This window comes from Etheostoma cragini, chromosome 1 (genome assembly GCF_013103735.1).
Source record: "Etheostoma cragini isolate CJK2018 chromosome 1, CSU_Ecrag_1.0, whole genome shotgun sequence".
In the NCBI taxonomy this organism is placed as follows: domain Eukaryota; kingdom Metazoa; phylum Chordata; class Actinopteri; order Perciformes; family Percidae; genus Etheostoma; species Etheostoma cragini.
This window is the reverse complement of record NC_048407.1, coordinates 10,796,921-10,818,152: the sequence shown is the minus strand read 5'-3', so window position 1 is coordinate 10,818,152 and position 21,232 is coordinate 10,796,921. Positions and strand designations below refer to the sequence as shown.

General features: G+C 38.9%; 1 protein-coding gene across 1 annotated transcript in view; it reads left to right on the top strand.

The window, feature by feature from the left end:
• The first annotated feature begins 469 nt into the window (after window positions 1-469).
• LOC117949919 (A disintegrin and metalloproteinase with thrombospondin motifs 7) overlaps window positions 470-21,232 on the top strand; it is a 68,141-nt gene continuing 47,378 nt past the window's right edge. The window contains exons 1-7 of the mRNA XM_034880522.1: window positions 470-1,304; window positions 4,304-4,671; window positions 10,990-11,164; window positions 12,367-12,566; window positions 17,451-17,534; window positions 18,515-18,639; window positions 19,724-19,873. Coding sequence (XP_034736413.1) covers window positions 1,184-1,304; window positions 4,304-4,671; window positions 10,990-11,164; window positions 12,367-12,566; window positions 17,451-17,534; window positions 18,515-18,639; window positions 19,724-19,873 — 1,223 coding nt within the window. The 5' untranslated portion in view covers window positions 470-1,183. The remainder of the gene's footprint in view (window positions 1,305-4,303; window positions 4,672-10,989; window positions 11,165-12,366; window positions 12,567-17,450; window positions 17,535-18,514; window positions 18,640-19,723; window positions 19,874-21,232) is intronic.

Below are 21,232 nucleotides of genomic sequence, written 5' to 3'. Positions count from 1 at the left end.
TCACAAGACGTGACAGAGAGGCAGACAATTACAGTGATAGAAACGTGGGGAAAAGCACCCCAAATCCAGCAGTAATTGGTCTCCAGTGACAGCACGCCAGCTCATTAGGCCTGTACAATGCTTCAAATGCACAGTCCGATGGAGAAATGACAATATTTCACCAAATAAATGCAACTAAAATACAGGAATTAAGACTTAAAAAATAACATTATACCCTCCTCCGTCTTTGAAGCCTAAGCCTAACCTATACATGTAGGGCCTATGCGTTAAAAGGCACCAGTGCTCCATCAAAAATGCTTTTACGTTTATAATAAATAGTATTAGAGTAGTGTATCATACTATCAGGGTTGGTGTAGACTACAGCATCTAAAAACGTGAAGTATTATCCCTGCAGCAGTGGTCCATAGTATCACTGATTCTTCCGCTAGAGGGTGCGCGAAGCTTAAAGAGATGAAGACCAACAAAGTAAAACGATGCAGAGTTAACCATGCGGATTCTTTTCATTACAGATTGTATCCCACTGAAGCGTAAGACGTTGTATTTACACAACTTCAAAGAGGCTCACAAACCGTTTCCTTCACCACTTTACGGAGGTTTTGTAACTTTGCTCCGACTGAAGCCTCTGACCTGTCATCATTCTCTGAATCCAAGTGAACGCAACAATAGGCCTACCCAAAGTGGTCCTCGTGTGACCCAATGAAAACCCGAATAACCTCAGTTGTGGAAGCAACGTTCTGCCAATTGGATCGAAGCACCAGCCTATATCGGATTTCATAGCTTTCCCCTTTACGCTTCCAGTCCTGCTGAAACATAGCCCATTGTCTTAAGTCCACCCATCTGTGGGGGTGGCTCTGCGAAAGTTTGCAGAAAACTTTTAAAGCTGTCACTGGCTGCTGGTCGGAGACTGATGGAGGACAGAAGGGACAGCTACCCCCAAGAAAACATTACCACCGACATACAAACAAGTCAAAAAGACTGAGAATGCATCAAAAACAGCCCGTGGAAGCAGACGATGTTTAGGCCTAAATTGGAAAAGTTTGTTGGGACTGTCACAGTTTGAGTGCATGTTCGCAACAAAGCCAAAAGAGCATCCAGCCTAGATGGAAATAATTTGAATTGAAAATCAACTCGGTATTAGAAAGGCATTCAATGTTTCTAAAACATAAGCTACCATCCTGACAAAATGACCCGTTTGCGCCGCGGGTTTCACGCCTTTGGACAAGGAGTCTCCTCCATTCACCTCTTCATCGCGCTTCTGACGGTCCTGGAAAACGGCAAATCATTGGGATTATCACATGAACCAGGTTAGTGAGCCTGAAAACTTGGATTCGTGATATCGCCACGTCCTCTGGCATTGTGGCTGCTGTAGTTGTGCACATTTGTTTCAGAGCGCATTTTAATTGAGTCCAGAATCTGCCCAGCTGTGCAGGGGCGGCCAGCTGTGACTTGTGTTTACAAAGTTTTGGGCTGACCATAGCAATTATACCCAGGGTTTTGCAGCCTAGTCTGGTAGGTGGAGAGACCTCCTTTCCATTGAATCATCAGAGGTTTAAGCCCCATGTAGGAAAGCATCTGCCATGAGGGTCAGGATACAGAATTTCTCTTTGGGTAGCCCATCTACAGCACGCATCATCATTCTCATAATGGAGCTGGAATCCTTTCTACTTCGGAAAGTGCATTCGATGTCAGACCGAGTAGATATGATCAAATCAGAGAATCAATCCGCTCCTGTCTTGACAGAAACACTCCCCCGCATCCACTCCCTGCACGTTCATCCTCTCAGTCATGCCTTTAGTTTGTGGTTTGGATGTTTAAAGTTACAGCTCTCCTGAGATTGCAGGTAAAAGCAGAACTAGGAGTCTGGATGCACTCTTGTGTCAGTCTGTGTAAATCAGCTGCGACCCTTGAGAGAGTAAGTAAGAAGACTAAGTAATATTACACTGTGGACCTGTATTGATTTCTGATGAAACATGTTGGCACAGGGATCCCAAAGTTACCAAGAATCCAAAACAGAAAAGTACATTGACACATTTTTCCTCTTGATACCATGTCATGCAGAGGCCTTTTTAATGTATTATTTCTTACGGATATACATAATTCAATCCATTATAGTAACATTAGTGAAAGTGGGGAGAGGAAACAGCCACCTGACAACCAAACCTGTCATCATTTAGATCTCTCTATGTGCTCAACTTGGTGAAATAAGTTTGCTGTGTTGCCTGCTGTCGCTGCAGTCATCTTCTCACTAAGCATGCCCGCTAATTAGGATTTAGAGTGCATGAACAGGATCCTGATCAGTGTTACTCATTATTTCTGAGGACCTCCTGCCAGCCACGTAAAGACACCTGGTGGTCCCAGACCCCACATTGAGAACTACCTCCTCCACATCTTGCTACTCATGGGTGTTTTTTTTTGTAATGTATAACAGTGTCTTATGTTTGCACGTATGATGGATTTCGGATGGCAATGGATAAGGATCATTTATTTTTGTGCTTGTAGATCTGCAGTGGAGGGCACAGCTGCTGTGTGAAAGTAATGAAAGCCTCTTGAATTTATAATTAACATCTTGGGAGTTTTTTTGTTAATAAAGATGCTACATGGAATAATTACAGATGGAGACAACCTTGGTTGTGTGTTATAAAATACCTTACATTAAAAGAATCCTCACCCATGGGATCAGACAGCATACCCCCCCCCCCCCTCTCCCCATCAAGGTCACATAGCTCTAAACAAGGTCACATAGCTCTAAACAACAAACAGATTTTCATCTTAAGACACACAATGAATGACAGCTATGCTGAATAACTGATAGCTGCCATGATATTTGCAATAAATGTAATTTTTTCCCATGAATGGTCTTAGTTGAATGTTGATTGTGCAAAATAGTAGCTGACATAACTTACTGTAGGCATTTAGGAATAAAAGTGAATACAAATTAAGTGGCCTTAGAAAATGTGGCTGTTTTCTTTGCTCTTTGTATAGAGAGACATTTCAAGCAGCTGGTTGTTAAAATTTCTATCTCAGATCTTTCTGCACTGATTAATACATGGAAATATTTGTGTAGATAATCCGATGCGAGGCTGAACAGAGAGAGACCTCGCTTTACCTACTCACAACGCTGGAAATCATTATTTGCATTCTGCCCATCTCTTTTGACTGACATTGAGCCAATGATTGCATTATAAGGTTTCAGGTCTTTGTGCCTTGGGAATTTTGCAGGGTAGTGTTGCGATAACATTTATTACTATATGATATCGTATTTGTTATGATGAAATGCATGAAATTGTTTTTATTATAGTAGCAATTTCCAGCTCCCTTTTGTACTCGGTAAAATAACTTTGTTGTGTTGGGGGAATGTTGCTTCTCTGTAAATTATAGTGTGGTTTCTCTGTGTGTGTGCACGATGTGAAAAGTGTCCCGAGATAACTTCTGTTCAGATTTGACACTATAAAGCATATTGCATTGAAATTGAATTGTTGCCAGCTGTTGTTGCTTTCTTCCTTTTACAAATCTTTCATCTTAACATTGATTTGTTGAAGAAAACATTTTATGTCCAAACTATTTCTACACTTTTTCATGTTCCATTTATTTGGAACAAACTCCTCCACAATGGGGCCGCCAACAACGTCACTTTTTTATTTTTAAGACTTATAGCCAAGCTTGTTGCTGCTTTATGAAGTCATATGACAAACACTTATTATTTTTTGAGGCTTTTCCGCTTTTAATTTTTGTCAGGACAGTTAGCTGAAAAAGGTGGAAGACATGCAGGAAATTTTCACAAGTCGGACTCGAACCCTGGACCTCTGTGTCGAGGCACTAACCTCTGAGGACATGTGCGCCCGCTCTACCACTGACCCAACCTGGCCACACGCACACTTATTCTAATAAAAGGCTGGAGACATTTGAATGCATGTAATGCTTGTAATCTCTCTTCTGAAGGCTCAGAAAAGACATCTTCAACAATGCCTGTCATTCTGCTTAGTCAGCTACTTCAAATCAAGTCACAGGAAATGAAGGAATATCATTTTTATCAGAGGAATGCATTTCACCAACTTTATCAAACCTGCTGCTCATGAGAGTAGAAAGTCACAGGAGGCTAGACTCTAATTCAGTGTTCCTTTTTACCAGGCCTTGTATACACTGCAGCTGGATTCAAACATAAAATTGACAGATGAGATACCCATATGGGTTTGTTTAGACGTTCCCCAGTTTTGTTTACAGCTTTACAGTCCTTTAATTATTTAAATACCCTCCTCTTTCCCATGATTTATTAACCCAACGTCTCTTCCCACCACTCTGACAGAACAATCTCTGCAGGATCTGCCTCATTATGAAGTGGTTCACCCTACTAGAGTGGATGCCAGAGGTCACTTCCTGTCCAACTTCCTGTCTCACCATGCTCGCCGTGTAAAGCGCCGGGAAGCCTCAGAGGGACCAGCGGACGTAGATCGAGTCTTCTACCAGTTGTTGCACGGCGGTCACAGCTTGCACTTTAACCTCACCCCCAACCCATATCTGCTGGCTCCGGGCTTCCTGACGGAGAGGAGGTATGGTGGCCTGGATGGGGCACAGATTCATCCACGTGGATCCTCCCAGTGCCATTTCTTGGGTGAAGTGTGGGACGAGGCCGTTGGTAAAGGAAGCGCAGCCATAAGTACCTGTGATGGACTGGTGAGTAACTTTAAAAGCTTGACATCCATTGGAAGTTGAATCCAAAATGCATTTGTTAAACATAGAGGTGTCAGCTGCAACACAGGGCAGTATTCAGATCTGAGTTAAGTGTGTGTTATAAGAAAGTTCTATCAAAATGTTGCAAATGGATTTTCAGTCCTTATCTGACAACTTAAGAGTCATTTAGACAGCTACACAGCCTAGATGGATTTTCTACAAAACATAGATGTGTCTGAAGTGATGCCCTATTCAGACTTGGAACTTAAGTGCTTTACTCAGGCCAGAAGATGTAAACAGTCTGACCAGTTGTCAAAATCACAGTCTTTTCCCCGCACTGAAACATCATGTTTGCAAGCTGGGGAGCGTACACTGTATACGCACACACATACACACACATGGAAAAACACCTTTAGGCTTTGCAGTAAACATTCACTGCAATTTTCATTGCATTTTTCTATATATTTATTTACGTGTAACTGTTGAGGTTGAAGAACAAAGTGACATTCTCTCGATGCCTTTGCAAGATCACAGCAGGAATCCAACTCTAAGCCACCATCCGCTCACTTAGATTTAAAGACAAATGTATGGGCAGAACGCAGCCAGCCATTCATGTTGTGCTCTGCCTCCGTGATTGTAGATATGTGCTCACAAAGGAAAGAATTTTGAAACTGCTAGAGGAGATGTCCGTGACAATCAGTGCATTCAGAGATTTTAAACTGACAACAGACTGTTTTTTAGAAGATGACAGAATGCCGCAGTAAAATTGCTCCATTTGAGTTCTGGTCCGCGACTATCAAAGATATTTCTTTCTAGCACGAAAAAAATGACACTGACCATCTCTCCTTACTCTCTGTGAATTGGCAAATCAATGTGGTTAATGTGATTATTACAGAGATTGATTGATTCGTCTATTATCACAACAAATTATAAACCACAAGCATTTAAAGTTTCTCACCATTTTAGTTTTGCAGTCCTATAACACTGTCAGACCCACAACAAAAAAGATCAGAAGAAAACAAAATCAGCAGAAAAAATCCCTTCGGCAGAACCAGATATATCCTTTTATTTTTGTTCCACACATTCTTCTTCCTTGTCAAAACATTGTGTCTACATTACCCACAATGCAACTGGACTCACAATAAATGCAGCTGTGTTATGCTAGTAGTGGCAAATGTAGCATCAAGCAGCTAGTTTCATGTTATCATGAGATGAGGAGCAGGCGTCTAAGCTTTCTTTTCTTTTTTTAACTCCACAAGACTTGTAGTCTTCAGCCCTGACCGACGTTGCAATTCGTCAGATTACCCAACAAGCTTTATATGACTTCTTTCAGGTAAGAAGTAGAACTCCTCGATGTCCGTAAACAGACTTTAATGTGTAAATGTGGCTCTCCCCTTCAAGGTGGCTGCCTTAAATATTTCCCATGCTCGCTTTCTTTATAATGGTTGTTGACACATCCAGAAATGATAGAGATTTTTGAAAATAGAACATAATAGAACATTTCATTTCGCTTTGAGTGGAAATTGTATTGATTGCAGACTGACTCATCCACAGTAAGTAACCATTACCTAAAGAAAGTTAGTCATAATTCCTTGATGGTGAATTCTTTGTCACCATTTGTCAACACCTTTCTCCAAAACAGTAAATAGGATTCTGATTCACTTGAAGAAGCTCCCTTTGTGGAACTGAAAAGCATAGTCATGTAGACACAACTTGAATTTTTGATGTTTGGATCCATGTGTTTTTTGGTCATCCGTAGCCCACTGTACAGTCACGCTGTCAGAACTACACACAGCCTTTTGCTGCTATATCCCATCTGCTTTAGGTTATGTGTACAGAGATGGTCCTCTGCTCACCACTCTTATAACAGACGTATATTCTTCCTGTTAGCTTACTTGGGTCTGACCTTGGTTTGTGAACTTCTCACAAAGCATTTGCTCCAACGGTAGTATCAATGACCTCATGGGTTTGCTCTCTGCATCCTTCTGTTGTGCACACACATCTCAAAACAAAACCTGCTTCTGAGAAGCTGATCTGCAGTTAGAGTCTCACAGATCACACGTCTTGCCAGCTCTAAGGTTTTGCTGAACAAGAGATGCTCTGTGGAGGTTTCCTGTAAACAAATGTTACATTAATATTCAATGTTTCTCACCTAAAATCATCGAGTGTATCTTTTGAGGTCTAACAGACGTTTTGACTACATGTCCTTACAAAACTTTCGCAAAGCCTATTTTTGTTTATATTCATGTTTTCTTGTTTGCAGTCTCCTCCCGTCTTTGCTGACACAGTGCTGCATATCATGACTCTTTACCAGAAGCCAAAAACCTCACAGGGAACCTTTTAATCAAGTAGTCTCTTATTCCTCATTTCCACTGCATGGTTTGGCATAACTCACTTTTGGTACAAGATGCTTTTCTCTTTTTGGTTTTCTACTGTTCAGCTGATTGCCATGGCAAAGCCACACAAACCTGCCAGGACTTCCTCTTCAATGCAGCACTTGCTGGATCCTTTTTATCGGCATAGTGTTGCGGTTTGCCTTATATTACAATCTGGTGGCGAATGATTAATATAATTTGGGCGCCATGCTGTAAAATGCAAGGAAATCCAGCATTGGCAAACACACTCAAAAAGATAAGCACTTATCCACACTTCATCATCATTTTTTACCCAGTTTTAGAGAAGACTAAAATTAATTTTGGACACACACAAATACTAACCATAAATGCATTCATTTTTAATAATTAATTGTGAATATTTATATATAGCATGTATCATCATTCTCATAATGGAGCTGAAAGACTAAGAACCCAAAACAGAAAAGCACATTGAGACAGTTTTCCTCTTGATATCATGAGAGAGGATTTTCTTTTTTTTTAAACCTTTGCAGACGTTCACTTTTTGAAGTCTACAGCTCACACACATCAACAGACACATGGCATCCACATTGGAGTGGTCTCACCGGCCTGTACAGCAGCCAGCTTCACTCCTTGCTTGTTTTGTGGCTTTTTGCCTTCAGTTTTCTACAGAGAGTGAAACGCATAATCAGCTGAATTGAGGTCAGGTGACTGACATGGCCAGTTACGGCCATCCTTCTGTTTGGCCCTAAATGACTCCGTGATTGCTTTGTCTTTACATTAAGGATTATTGTCCTGACGATTACCGAAAGCATTTTGGCAAACTTGAATGTGATCATGTATAAGCATTAGTGTTAGTCTGTGATTAATCTATTTTGCATTCATGTGTTTGTGAAGGAGACATGAATACTGATGAGAGACGACGAGAGAGAGGCCTGCCGATGCTTTTTAAATTGCTTTTGGTTTCTTTGTGTCTTAGTGGAGAATTTTACTGAAAATATTTATTTGTCGTTTCTGTCTGCACCCTTTGTTCATAAAGCTGAAGAAATGCATTTGCATGAAAAAGTAGCTAAAGCATGAGTGCTGATCTCCATCATCTTTGAAGTCCTAATGAGTTTTTTTTTTTTATTATTAAATGTAACTTTCATTTGAAAAGAAACCTGTTATCCGTCATCTTAAGTGGGGGCACTTTGTGTATTTTGACAAAAGGCACTAAGTGTTCAGATTATAACTATTCAAACTCCATAGTTTAAAACATCAGTAATTTTACGCCAATTAATGTTCCTGTAGTTGCACTAAGGCAGAAGCATCACACTAATCAAAGAACTACTTTCTGACTGTACTATTTTCTTCCTAACTGTCATTAAAGGTTCAGTAGGTAACTTTTATAAAATAGGTTTTTGTTATATTTGCTGTCACTTTATCCTGAAAGTACCACACGAGACGATCATTCACCAGAGAGCTCATATCTGACATCCTGTTGGGGACGTACAACATCTCTTTGTTGTCCAAAAATGCACATACAGTGGCCTGCAAAAGTCTAGGCACCCCTGGTTCATCACCTTTCACAGATACATCTTCTATATCTAAAACTATTACAAAATACAAGAAATTAAAAGGACTTTTTTAGTGGGTGCGAGGGAAATCCAGTAACTTTAGTTCAGATGATCTAAGAGCCCCATTGTCATATAATGGTGGAGTATGTCAGTGATATATTGGGGAGTTAAGTTATGCATGGCTCTCAAATGTAGTACCAATTATTTTACAAGTAATAAGACATTTATTAGAAAACCAGCCAAGTGAGGATAGGATTGGTGTTATATGTGATCTCTCTTGTTATTTCTTATACTTTTTCTTAAAAGCCGATTTTCTTTTGGGGTTTTTCCCCTTTATTATAGTGATGGTCCATAAATTGGATAGGGGGAGAGTGATGGGGGGAGGACACGCAGCAAAGGGCAGCAGGTCGGATTTGAATCCCGCACCGCTGCAGGACTCAGCCAACATGGGGCAAACGCTCTTAATGGGTGAACTAGAGGCCGCCCCTTAAAGGCCAATTTTTGTGGCGATTGGATCCAGATCTTCAGCCCGAAGGCACCAGAATGTCTAGATAAGGTGCTGTTGAAATGTGAAAAAGGTCATGAGGCTGCTGAGAACCTGGGGATGGAGCCTGGTCAGCCCTCAGTGTTACACTGGATGATGAGACACTTCAGGATATACTTCTGTTTTCCTTGAAATATTGTTTCTGAAAATGATTTTGTCTTGTCTTGTTGAGGTGTTACATTTCTCTAAGAAACAGAAATACACCCTTTCTGTGTTTTTCCATCAGAATGTATTACTTGAAACAGTGGAATGCCAATGTCAGTGAGTCACTGTTAGAATACATGTTGCAGAGGTTTTGGTGGTGACATGCAGAGACAACTTAATTAGTATACTCACAATCAAACAAGCATGGATGTCCATTATTTAAAGAGTAGTCTAAGTCCATGACGTTCCACTCCTGAGATTTCTGAAGACTATGGTTACCTGCTCCTCAGATCTATGCAGAGTAAATCAAAACAGCTAGCTAGACTATCGATCCAGTCTGAGTGTATAGTTGCACGACTAAAACATCCTTTGAACATACATACGTTTTACCAAAAGAATTTCCTTCCCAAGGCTATTTTGCAGTGGCTCCGATGTTCCCATCGGTGCTAGGCACCGTCCAAGATGAGTGTCATTGGTTAAAAGATATGCCAATAAACCAGAGCATGTTTTTCTCCCATCCCGAATTTCTGTGTGAACTCGCAAGACCCTCTCTTACAGTGCTGTGGAGGTTGTTACATACAGGAACTCAGTCTAAAGAATATATACACACACACACACACACACACATTAGAGCAATGTATATTCCCTAGGATTGTGTGATTACATTATGACAGAATTTTTTTTTTCTCTTTTCCCTGTTCATTAATGCTGATAGGATGAATTATCTGGAGTAAATAGTGATTTAAAAACACAGATTAGATTGCTATTTTGCTTTTATGGAAAATTACAAATGCCACGTGTACAAATGAGTGTGATATAAAAACTACTGCACATGGTTTGACTTAATTTGACCTGGGTTCCACTGCGTCCAGTCAGTGCTGATAATGGTTGTCAGCATGTTCAGAGTCATGGGTGCATTTACTAAAACAAGAGAAGAATAATGCTGCTTTAGTTTTGTGTCTTGTACGGTATGATGCACAACGTGACGTCCCCCATGTCTTCCCTCAGTGGGACCCTGTGACTCGGTGACAGCTGAAGGAGAGTTGTAAGAGCAGAAGGTTGACAGGTATTAAATATCGGGCAAGAGGGAAAAAAGGACTGGGGGTACTGGAATTTGGTTTTGGCACGGTGCCAGCATGGTTTAGGGCGCAGTAATTTTTGTGACATGTGATCTGTCTTCTGCCCCCGTTGCACCCTGGGTGTCTACAGCAAATCTAAGACATCAGACTCTTTATTTTCCCTGTAAGCTTACTGAGTCTTTTTGACTTTTTTGTACTGCCACAATTACAGCTCTTAATTTGAGTTAAAACAAAACGAACATAACTTCCTACTTTAATACTTACCAAAGCTTTGTCAACCCCGCTAATAGGAACTCAACACTACCTGCCTCAAAGTAAAAGACATTTCTTTTTACTTGAAGGTTAAAACTGTGAAGCACTGGCATGATGAGATGAGATGAGATGAGATGAGTTTGCTTGAAATAATGACCATTCATTATGCATTGATTATCAGCATAGTTGTAAGGTTAAACTCCTTTCCATCTACGTTGCAGCTCTACTGTAAGGTGATGTTTTCATCTTGTTACAGAGCTACAAAACCCAATTAAATACACAAAGTACATTGTTTTGCTTCGAAGTACTGTTGAAATATTAAGCTATTTTTTGTAAATGGGTTAGTGTCAAGCTATGACGAGAACTGACCTACATCCATTTTTTTTTTTCAGACAGGACTGTTCAAGTTGTCCGATGAAGAGTTTTTCATTCAGCCTCTGGAGAAGTCGAGCAGTGACACCTCGGCACCACAAGCCCATGCCATCTACAAACGCCATGCCCCCCCTCCCTCCTGGAGTCCTGTCGTACAGCGCAAACAAGCTCCCAACAGTACCTGTGGAGTCAAAAGTACCCCCCCACACACAAACATGTGCACACACACACACACACACGCACACGCACGCACGCATTCAGGCAACCTTTAAAGTGACACTATTAATAAGTTTAACAATATTTAAAACTTTTTGTTCCTTGAAATTGAAAATGTGAAAATCAATTAATATATTCTTCTAATTGTCCTGATTACACACACTGAGCTCTGAATGACAATAATGAAGCCAATGGTGGATGAAAATGTTCTCGTCTCTCTTTTGAGTCTGTCCACGGCTAATAGTCTGCAGAGGTCAGAAGTATAAAAAACACGGAAGTTTAGTATAGCTGATTAATCAGCTACTTAGGAATTCTGAACGAGCCTCATTTACTGACCCTGAAAGAAAATGTACTACCATGGAGAGCAGGAGACCGATACAGATGTGAATCATAAAACAAAAGAAAGTAGAGAAAATAAAGGACGTTTCAGTGCAATTACTTTTGGTACAGGATATAGATTCATAAATAAAGGGATAGAATACACAGTTTTTTACAGGTAACCTAATCAAAATGTCCTGCTTTTGTCTCTTCCAATTGAATATGAATACATAATGAGTAAATACCGACTAAATACCAAACATATCAAGTAACTTTATCACATTTGTGAACATATCATACTTAATTCCAGTATTGCCCACCCTGGTCTGATAACCCCTCTGTATTGCCTTCCCCTAGCTAAAGAACAATGTACTGTTACAATAAAAACAAATCCTTATCATTAATAGATAAGATTAACAAATAACAAGGCACAGCACCCACTTAATCGCTCACAGGTAGGTCAAAGAGGCTTCATGAAAAATATCTTAAAGCTACACATAAGTGTTTACAGTTTTTAGCAATATTGCATAGTATTCCAATATTCTTTCCATGAAACTGTTGTTGGCTATAACGATGAAATGTTGTTTCTGGTTATGTCCTTTCTTCAAAAGGAAAAACACAATTTTAAGATAAATTGATTCCATTTTTTAATTTGTCATTTAAACATTTATACTACACCTACTGTATTAGCTTCATATTTTAATAAGGAGCGGGAGAACAATAAATACAGAGATGACATAAGCAGGATTTCGTTCAACAAAAAACATTTACACTTTAAAAGCCATAACTGGTGTGCTCCTGTTAACATGCACTGTGCCGCAGTTACAAAGTTTTTAATGCCTATTTCTGTCTCCGACATCCAGATTCCCATCAAAGTTTTGAAGACATAGAGAAACAGCGGGCGCGGTGGGAACACCGCCAGCAGAGAAGAAGGAGAAGAATTCGTCAACGCTCCGTCAGCAAAGAGAAGTGGGTGGAAACACTGGTGGTGGCCGACACTAAAATGGTGGAGCACCACGGGAGCAAAGCTGTGGAAAGCTACGTCCTCGCTGTAATGAACATTGTAAGTAACAATAACATGTTAACATTTCAATGCATTCAAATTCAACGTGTCATGTTTTTATAAGATGCGCTTTCTTGTTGAGCATCAATAATACTTTAGACCTTCTCGTCCAACATTAAGCGTGTTTCCAAGCAATTTCAAAGTGTTCAATAAAAGTTGCAGCCTGTGCCGTGGTTTAGCACGTATTTTTCAAAAGCCTGTTTCTATATTGACCGAGAGAGCTCAATGGAATACAGGAAAACTGCACGTCGCACACAACAATGATTAAAAAATGCAACAAAGGTTTAGTGCAACAAAGACGATACACATGCTTGAATGTGTGATTTCCAAAAGTGTAATCACCGACAATGATTTTGGAAATGTTGTTCATTAGTGTCTTCTCCTAACTCCTGTTCCTTTGTAAAACTTTAGACTTCAGGTTTTCTATCTTGTCAATACTTGCATACAATACAATTATTACATTACAATCAATACAATTACAATACAATCACATACAATTAGGCCATATCATGCAAAATAGTGCTATAATAATATGATATTACGAATCAATAAAAATGTATAACCTGCAATAAGCTGTTAAGTTTTGTAATTATTAGCAGCTTTGAATGCATGGTTACAGGATGTTTGAACATTTTCGCAGATGGTTTTGGATGACCCGGCTTTTTGAGACCAGATTTTGTTTCAGTTTTTCCATGCTTGTGTCGGGGAACACAATAGATGGATTAAACACTTCTCATCCAGCCTTTGACAATCTATGTGTTTACTACCTCCTAGTTAGGGGTTAAACAAACAGACTCCTTGTCTGTTATTGATTAGCACATAGTAAAAGTGGGGTTTTCCGAAATAGTCATGCCTGGTCTGACCGCAGCTACTGAAAGCGATACGGGGACAGGATAGCAGGAAAGAGAATTCAATGACGTAGAAGCCTGGGGATTAACAGACAATAATACATGGAGGAAGCGGCCAGCATTTCCCACATCCTCTCTTGAGTTTTTTTTTTTTTGGAGCCTGTCTTCTACACTCCAGCTTTGAGCTTTAAAGCCCCAAACAATTCATATTTGTGAAAACAATCTTGCACAGCATCAAGGGAAACAACCTCTCACCCAAACAATAAGTAATGGCTCATCTTACTAAGCCACCAGCTGCTCCATTGTCTCATCACAATGTGATATATGTGCAGGTTTTACTGTAAAGTCCCTTTGAGTACAATGTAAAGCTCTATATAAATAAAATGTATTATTATTATTATTATTATTATTATTATTATTATTGTCCCAGAAGGCGTCTTGAAGTTTTGAACGTCACAAGAGGTTCATATTTTTGGGTTCTGCTGGACTGTCTGCCCTCAGCTTTATGATTTACACACATGTCAAAGCCAGAATTGTCAATCTCAGCAGAAAAAAATGGAAGCCCTTTCACATAAATAGCTTCCAAATTACTTTCACAAGGCTATCTTTTGGTTATTTATTGTATTTTCTTTGGAGTATTACAGCCATTTGTTAACAAACAATCAGATCTCATGGACAAAAAAGACGCAGTAGAAATTCAAAAAGCACTATCTACACTTGACTGGGTGTAAGTGTGCAGCATGTTGTTATGGTTTGGGGTTTTTGTTGGGGTATTTTTCCTGTTTGGCCTTCCCTGGGTTTTTGTCCCGACTTTGTCCCTGGTCTGGTGTCTTAGATTCTTTCTTATGTTCCCTGTGTGTTTGTTGTGCATTCTGCTTTATTTTGGTAGTCAGTTTCCTGTCTTGTCCTGTCTTGTATAGTCTAGCTTTACTTTGTTTGTCTGATTGTCCAGCCCTGCCCTAACGTGATTCACCTGTTGTCTCATCTGATCCCAATTACCTCGTTACCTCATGTATTTAACCCCAGTGTTTCCTTTGCCTCTTGTTAGATCCTTTTGTTCTCCAGCGTGTCGTCACCTCTTCCCCGTTCCAGCTCTAGTAAGACTTCCCCGTGATATTTTTGCCTGTTTACCTTCCCCTGTGAGTTTCCAGCCCTTGTGCTTCGGTTTTTGGTTTTTCCCTGGCTCCTTGTGTTTTTATGTTTTTGGAATCTGTTGCTGCCTTGTTTTCCCCAATAAACCCCTGTTGCCTTCCTACCTGGTACACTGCGTTTGGGTCCTCCTTCCGCCCCCACCACAACACATGTGGCTTGAGAGGAAACATGTCAAATCAACAGCACATTGTTGCTTTAAATAGCTGTAGCTCTATTTTTAGTCACAATATAAACAATCGAGAAACATTGCAAAGATAGACTGAAAGCAGATTTAACATCTTATCACTGTTTCCATTTGTAGCAAAGCTGATTCAGCAACAAGATATGATTGAGCGGTTCTACGAGAGACAAAACCTCTTAAGTCATTTGTGTGTCAGAGCTGTTCTGTCTAAAGTGCCTCGGTTACACAACTTCTACAGGTTTTAGTGTGTAGAGGTTTTGAGTGTTGCTTCTAAAACACAACTTAACTGTTATCAGACTTAAGCGGTTATTTATAAGCATATGTTATACTGTACAGTATATGCGTAATAAGTTGCTCCCTCCTGCTCCATGGCATCAATCTGTTGCAGTTTCTTGACTGTACATTTGAGTTTGTCGCACTTCATAACATTACAGTACTATGTCAGCTTCATCTGGACTGTGTGCTGACCCAGCATCAGTGTTCACAATGGTATTCAAAGAGTCAGTCATATCCACGTGCTTCAAAACGTCCACCATCATTCCTGTCTCCAAGAAAACAAGACCAGCCTGTCTTAATGACTCCCACTCACCTATATGGTGATGAAATGCTTTGAACGACCGGTCAAGGATTACATCTGCTTTCCTCTTCCTAGAATAGTGAACATTTTACAGCTTGTTCACCATTCCAACCCACAGATGATACCATAGCACACATCCTTCATCCTATAATATGTGACAAAGGTCAAACAGGGGATGTTGTGACTATAGTATATGGACAGTCACCCTTTGCTATAATCCAGGATCATACATATATCTATGGATCCACCTATTTAAAACTTTCTAAACTATTCTTTAAACAACCAATATTGCATGGCAGCATAATCCAGGCAATTTAGATGTGACATGTAGTTAGTATTGTGATGAATAGAGATAAACTTCCATACATTTCTGTAGCCTGGATTAAGGTAGGCTTGAATTGAACTATTATGTTGGACATGTTGTTGTGTGAACACGTCTAAAGGCAAAAGTGTTTATACTCGAAGGCAAGGTGAAAATTGAAAAGGTGTGTGTTTGTGTGTGTGTGTGTGTGTGTGTGTGTGAAGGCTGGAGTTTCAGACGCTGTCTAACAATCTTAAAAGCTTTTTAGTTTGAAGAATACTGACACCTTCCTTTTTCTAGCATCAACACCTTTTGTAGTAATTTATTTATATGTTTCTTATCTGTGTAGTTGTTTGCTTCAGTTCCCATTTTCAGCTTTGTTTTGAGTTAATATTATTTTAACTTAACTTTGTCAAACAGGGTTGGGGTCAGAGGCTCATTACTGTCAGTCTTAGTACAACATTGTGTTGTGGACAAATGCGTTGTAGTTGAATATAATCCAACATACTAAATAAGTGCTCTGGAATCAAAGCAATATATTGCTGATATCCACAACCAATACCTTATTTCCTGCAGAATATAATGAGACCGCGAAGGTTTGGTGTTGTTCTGTGAGGAATTCTTTGTTGAGCTCGTTGATAATGATGCTCTTGTTCTTGTATCTGATCAGTGTGAGTTCCTTTCACCTCAGACCTGTGTTTTACATTTCTTACTTCTTGTTTCTCAACACATTGACCTTGATCCTGCCTGTTCTCCACTAATAAACTCCATGCTGCCTCCCGACTTTTTTACAGCAGCGCTCACCCACACGCCACCTCAACTCACCCACACGCCTTTTTAGAGTCACTGTCAAAGGCTTATTTAAATGCACTTGACTTTCACACTCCATTTACAGTTTTTCCAATGACAAAACCATCCAAGAAAACCATCTTGTCTTAAAATAAGAAAGTAGTTTAGGATTTAGGGTGCTAGTTTTACCCCTTTAATGTTAGCTGAGCACAAAGAAACTCAAAGCTGCAGGGACTTGCACTAAACTGACTAAAAGGTTAATTGCCTAATGTGTTGACATTATTGTAGTGTATAACTACTAAAATGTACATGGTTTTAAATTGGTATAATTACAAGCTAAATTTTTTTTGATTGTTAGCCCTTAGTTGGTCTAGGCTTTTAGACATTTAATACTTAAGTAAAAGCATGTGGAATAAATGGTTTTAAAAACTTGGATTTTAAGAGGTTGGATTGTTAAAAGGCCAGATGCCAAAGCGCTGTTTGCTGTTTACATCCGCCAATAAAGGGATTCCTCTGAATAACTCAGTGCTACTTTTACATTGATGCATAAAAGGAATGAATGCATGGAAGAAATTAAAATATCCAAGCACAGGGAAAGATGTTACTGAAATTACTGACAATTTCTTTCAATTTTCTTTTTGATCACATTTTTAAATGCTGTTTTAATGCATTAACCTTGATGACAAAAGTCTTATTATTCTCTAGTCCAATAATTGGACTAAAAGTTCTGACATGATCGTTAATAGGATATTCTGTCATTTAAGACATAACAACTTTATTTTAAGATCAGATGAGTGTTCTTGTTTCATAACAAAAGATTACAAAAGTTTTGACCACATAAGACTCCTAGCATCAGCCTGCTAGCTTGCTTTATAAAAAGCTTAATTATAGCCTATGGTTATTATTCCAATCATCATATATCAACAGCCTATTTATTGTATAACTTGTCTTATCAGTTTTGTTTGGATCTACCCTGCACCATAGTAGGTAGGAATCATGTGACGTCCACATATGTAATGCAGTCTTTTCTTTTCAGGTGGCGGGTCTGTTCCGAGATGCCAGTATTGGAAACGCAATAAACATTGTGGTCGTTCGACTCATCCTACTGGAGCAAGATGAGGTAAAAACATGTTGAGTCATTAGTTGAGTTGGCAGTTTACTTATAAGTATACGTAACTTTTGAACTGCAATTATTTTTGTTCTACATTTTTTATCAGCATTTTCATTACCTTTTGATGTTTTGGATGTTGAAGTCTGTGCCATACTCATTTTAGGGTTTTATGGTGTCATTTAAAACATTGTAGATGAACATTTTATTTGGAGATAAAAATAATTGTCCGTAAAACTACTTCTGAAAGTCAAAGGAACCTGAATGCCAGTTCTCTATCAAGCAAGTGTTTTATGATTGAAACATGTATATGACCAGCTTTCTGCTTGCATAACATTTCTAATGACTATACTAAGGCAAGGCAGCTTTATTTGTATAGCACAGCACAGCAACAGGGCTATTCAAATTTCTTTACACAAAAACAGTAAAAACTCAACTAAACTGAAGAAACAGTTACAAATAAAAACAGATACAAAACATGAATAAATGTTACAGTGCAGTATAAGAAATTAAACATTAAAGAAATGAACATCATTTAAAGTAAGGCAACATCAAAAAGAAAAGTTTTCAGCCTTGATTTAAAAGAACTGAGAGTAGCAGCAGTTTGTTCCAGATACTAAGGTTACTCTAGTTCAATATATATTTCTGCTTCTACATCTTTGGCATAAACCAATTATCAACAGATAGAACGTCTCCTATAGATGTGAATGAAGAATCATAAACCAAGCCAAAGTATAACAAATGAGTAAATTGCTATGACTACGACAAATCAGGCGAAAAAAAAGAAATGTTTATGTGCATCACCACTTATCCTGATCATCATGTGTACAAATGGGAAACACAGTGACATACAGTGTGATGGTCCATCAGATAGAGGCTGTACTTTTGTCTTTGTTGTGCACTGGTAACAACCCATCATGTAAACATACGGTACTCTACTTTCTAACCTTATGTTTTCTTCCCTTTGTCCCAACGTGATATGTGGAAAACAGGATGACTTAAAGATTACACACCATGCTGACAACAGCTTGAACAGCTTCTGTAAGTGGCAAAAGAAACTCAATATGAAAGGAGAGGAAGACCCGCTGCACCATGATGTAGCAGTTCTGCTCACCCGGTAAATAAAATCTTTCTTTCTCAACCGCACATAATCTCCCAAGAGAGTCAATTCATAATCGTTTTATATAATTTCATCCTAAAGCAATTATCGATTTACTAATCAAGTGGACAGAGAAACAAATCAAAGTTGCATGCATCTGTAACACAAACAATCATATATTGTAATCTTTTTTATTTGATATTTAACAGTTGTCACACCCCCAGCTGTAGTACACTGTCGTTATTAAAAGTTAACAGAATAATAATTCAATCCGAAGTGCCTCAATAGATGAACTGCAGGTACAATAAAAGGAAAAAATAAAAAAATGAGTACAGGTGATGAACAACAATAATCACCATCCACCTCTTACTGACAAGGCTTTCTTTCTCATGCGTTCACTGAAAAGCTGCCAGTTTGAATGTCTCGTTTTTCAAACCATCATTTGTGTGTTATCCAGCAACCAACTTGTACCCTTTAAATCCTTGAAAAACAATCACAATGTGGGCAAAATCTGATTTGACTTCTTCGAAAGCGGATCACAAACCTGTTTCAGTATGAGGCGGCAGCTCGAATATGGGCACAAATAGACCTTTTTTCTCTGAAAATTATAAAAAAACAAAGTTTTTTGTAAAAAGATCATTTTTAATTTCACCTGTTTTACCTTGTTAACCACTCTTTTATTTCCTTAAAAATACAATAGCACTCGTCCCTAGCTTAAAAAAACTATCTTTAAACCCATATTTACAACACAAAACATGCAACTTTATTAACTCTGCCCCATTTCGTAGTTCGTATTCCATTTACATGTTATAGTATCATGTAAATTATTGCCCAAAACATATCTATCAATTCAAATGAAATATTGGATCAATTGTAGCTCCTTGATACATGATAGGGCTATTACTTTTTATTTGAAATCTGAACTACTTAGAGAAAAATGTTATAAATCATGTATCATAAATGTTCTTTCCAGAGTGCAACAGACTGAAGCAGAATGTATTTAAGTAAAAAAATATATACATAATTTTCCAATGTGTGATCTTTCATGTTGCCGTCCGAATCACCCAACATCTTACCAACACACCACACAAAATTTTCACAGGAAGGACATCTGTGCAGCCATCAACATGCCATGTGAGACGCTGGGTCTGTCTCATGTGGCGGGGATGTGCCAGTCGCATCGCAGTTGCAGCATCAGTGAGGACACGGGCCTCCCATTGGCCTTCACTGTAGCTCACGAGCTGGGACACAAGTAAGCTTTCAATACACACACATACAGTAAACCCACACATTCTAACATTCTGTCTCATGTTCTCATTGTCAAATAATCAGCAGGAAAATATCAGTATCTTGTCATGTTTTCTTTAAATCAGATTAGGTAACCGAAATGCAATTGGCTGTTCACTCTCAAGCTTTCTGTTTGTACATGCCACATATGCAGTTTACAGATAAGCCACTTGAAATTCGTAGCCATATTTATGATAAATAGTTCCTTGATTTTTAAATAGACGTGGATAAAAGCAGGCCTCTCCTATCTAGTTGACCTTTTTTCTGTCTGAATTGACTGTTGGCTGTCACTTAAAACTACTATAACAACTAATTAGGCTGACGCTATCTTGCTCATTTTCCCTCAAATGACTTAATTAAAGGAATGCATTTAAACAAAAAATAAACACAGGCTTTCTCAGAAAGGAATGAAAAACAATGCATCAAACAATAGCAATGTTCCAAAGGGAATCTTCAAAACAGCTAGAGCAAATGTTTTTTAACCGTCCCTAAGGAAATACATTTTATATAACCGATCAGAGTATTTGATTATTTTTTGATTATGAAAGTATATGATGTGCACTAGAAATGTACCATTTCTGCATGGGTTGTACCCATGGAAACCCATTATTGGCAAGTCATGCACGACTTCTGCAGTTCGGCAGCATTTCTGGTTCCAACCTACTGAAAAAGGAGAGGTGTTTCAGTATTAGTTTTAGGTATTCAGTTTCTGAACGGTGTCGGCACAAGCCAACAAACCGTTTGGTGACGCCGTCTGAGCCTTATGTCATAATTTTTAATAAGTCACGGTAATACCGTAAAATAGGGAGGAGGTTTGATACCGCCCAACTCTACTAGGCACATACAGTGGTGTGGGACTTTTGTCTTACATCAGGCTCTGCACACAGTGCCTCCAATACTCCATCAATCAATTCACCAATTCTACATGAAGTTTGCAATTATAATCATATTCTATTCAAACTAATTCTGCTTAAAAAAAACCCAATGAAAACAATGTGAGCTTCATAGCTTCGTTGTATTTGTTCATTTTGAATTTTGTGTTCCGGCTATGCCTAAAGTACCTTTTTTTTAACTCCCTTACTTTGTTGTCCAATTTATGTGTGAATGGCTGGCAGCTAGTCCTGGCTATATGGTCGGGCTGTTTTGCGTTGAATGCACAAACAAGTCCTGAATTGACAGGAGTTCACTGTGAATACCAAGCAGTCCCTGGTGAATACACTGAAGCTCCAACAGTGAAGTCACAGTTGTTATTTAGCTTTTTAAAAGTGCAATTGTGCATACATATCTTAGATAAAATATACATAGCTTTGTTACATTCTCATAA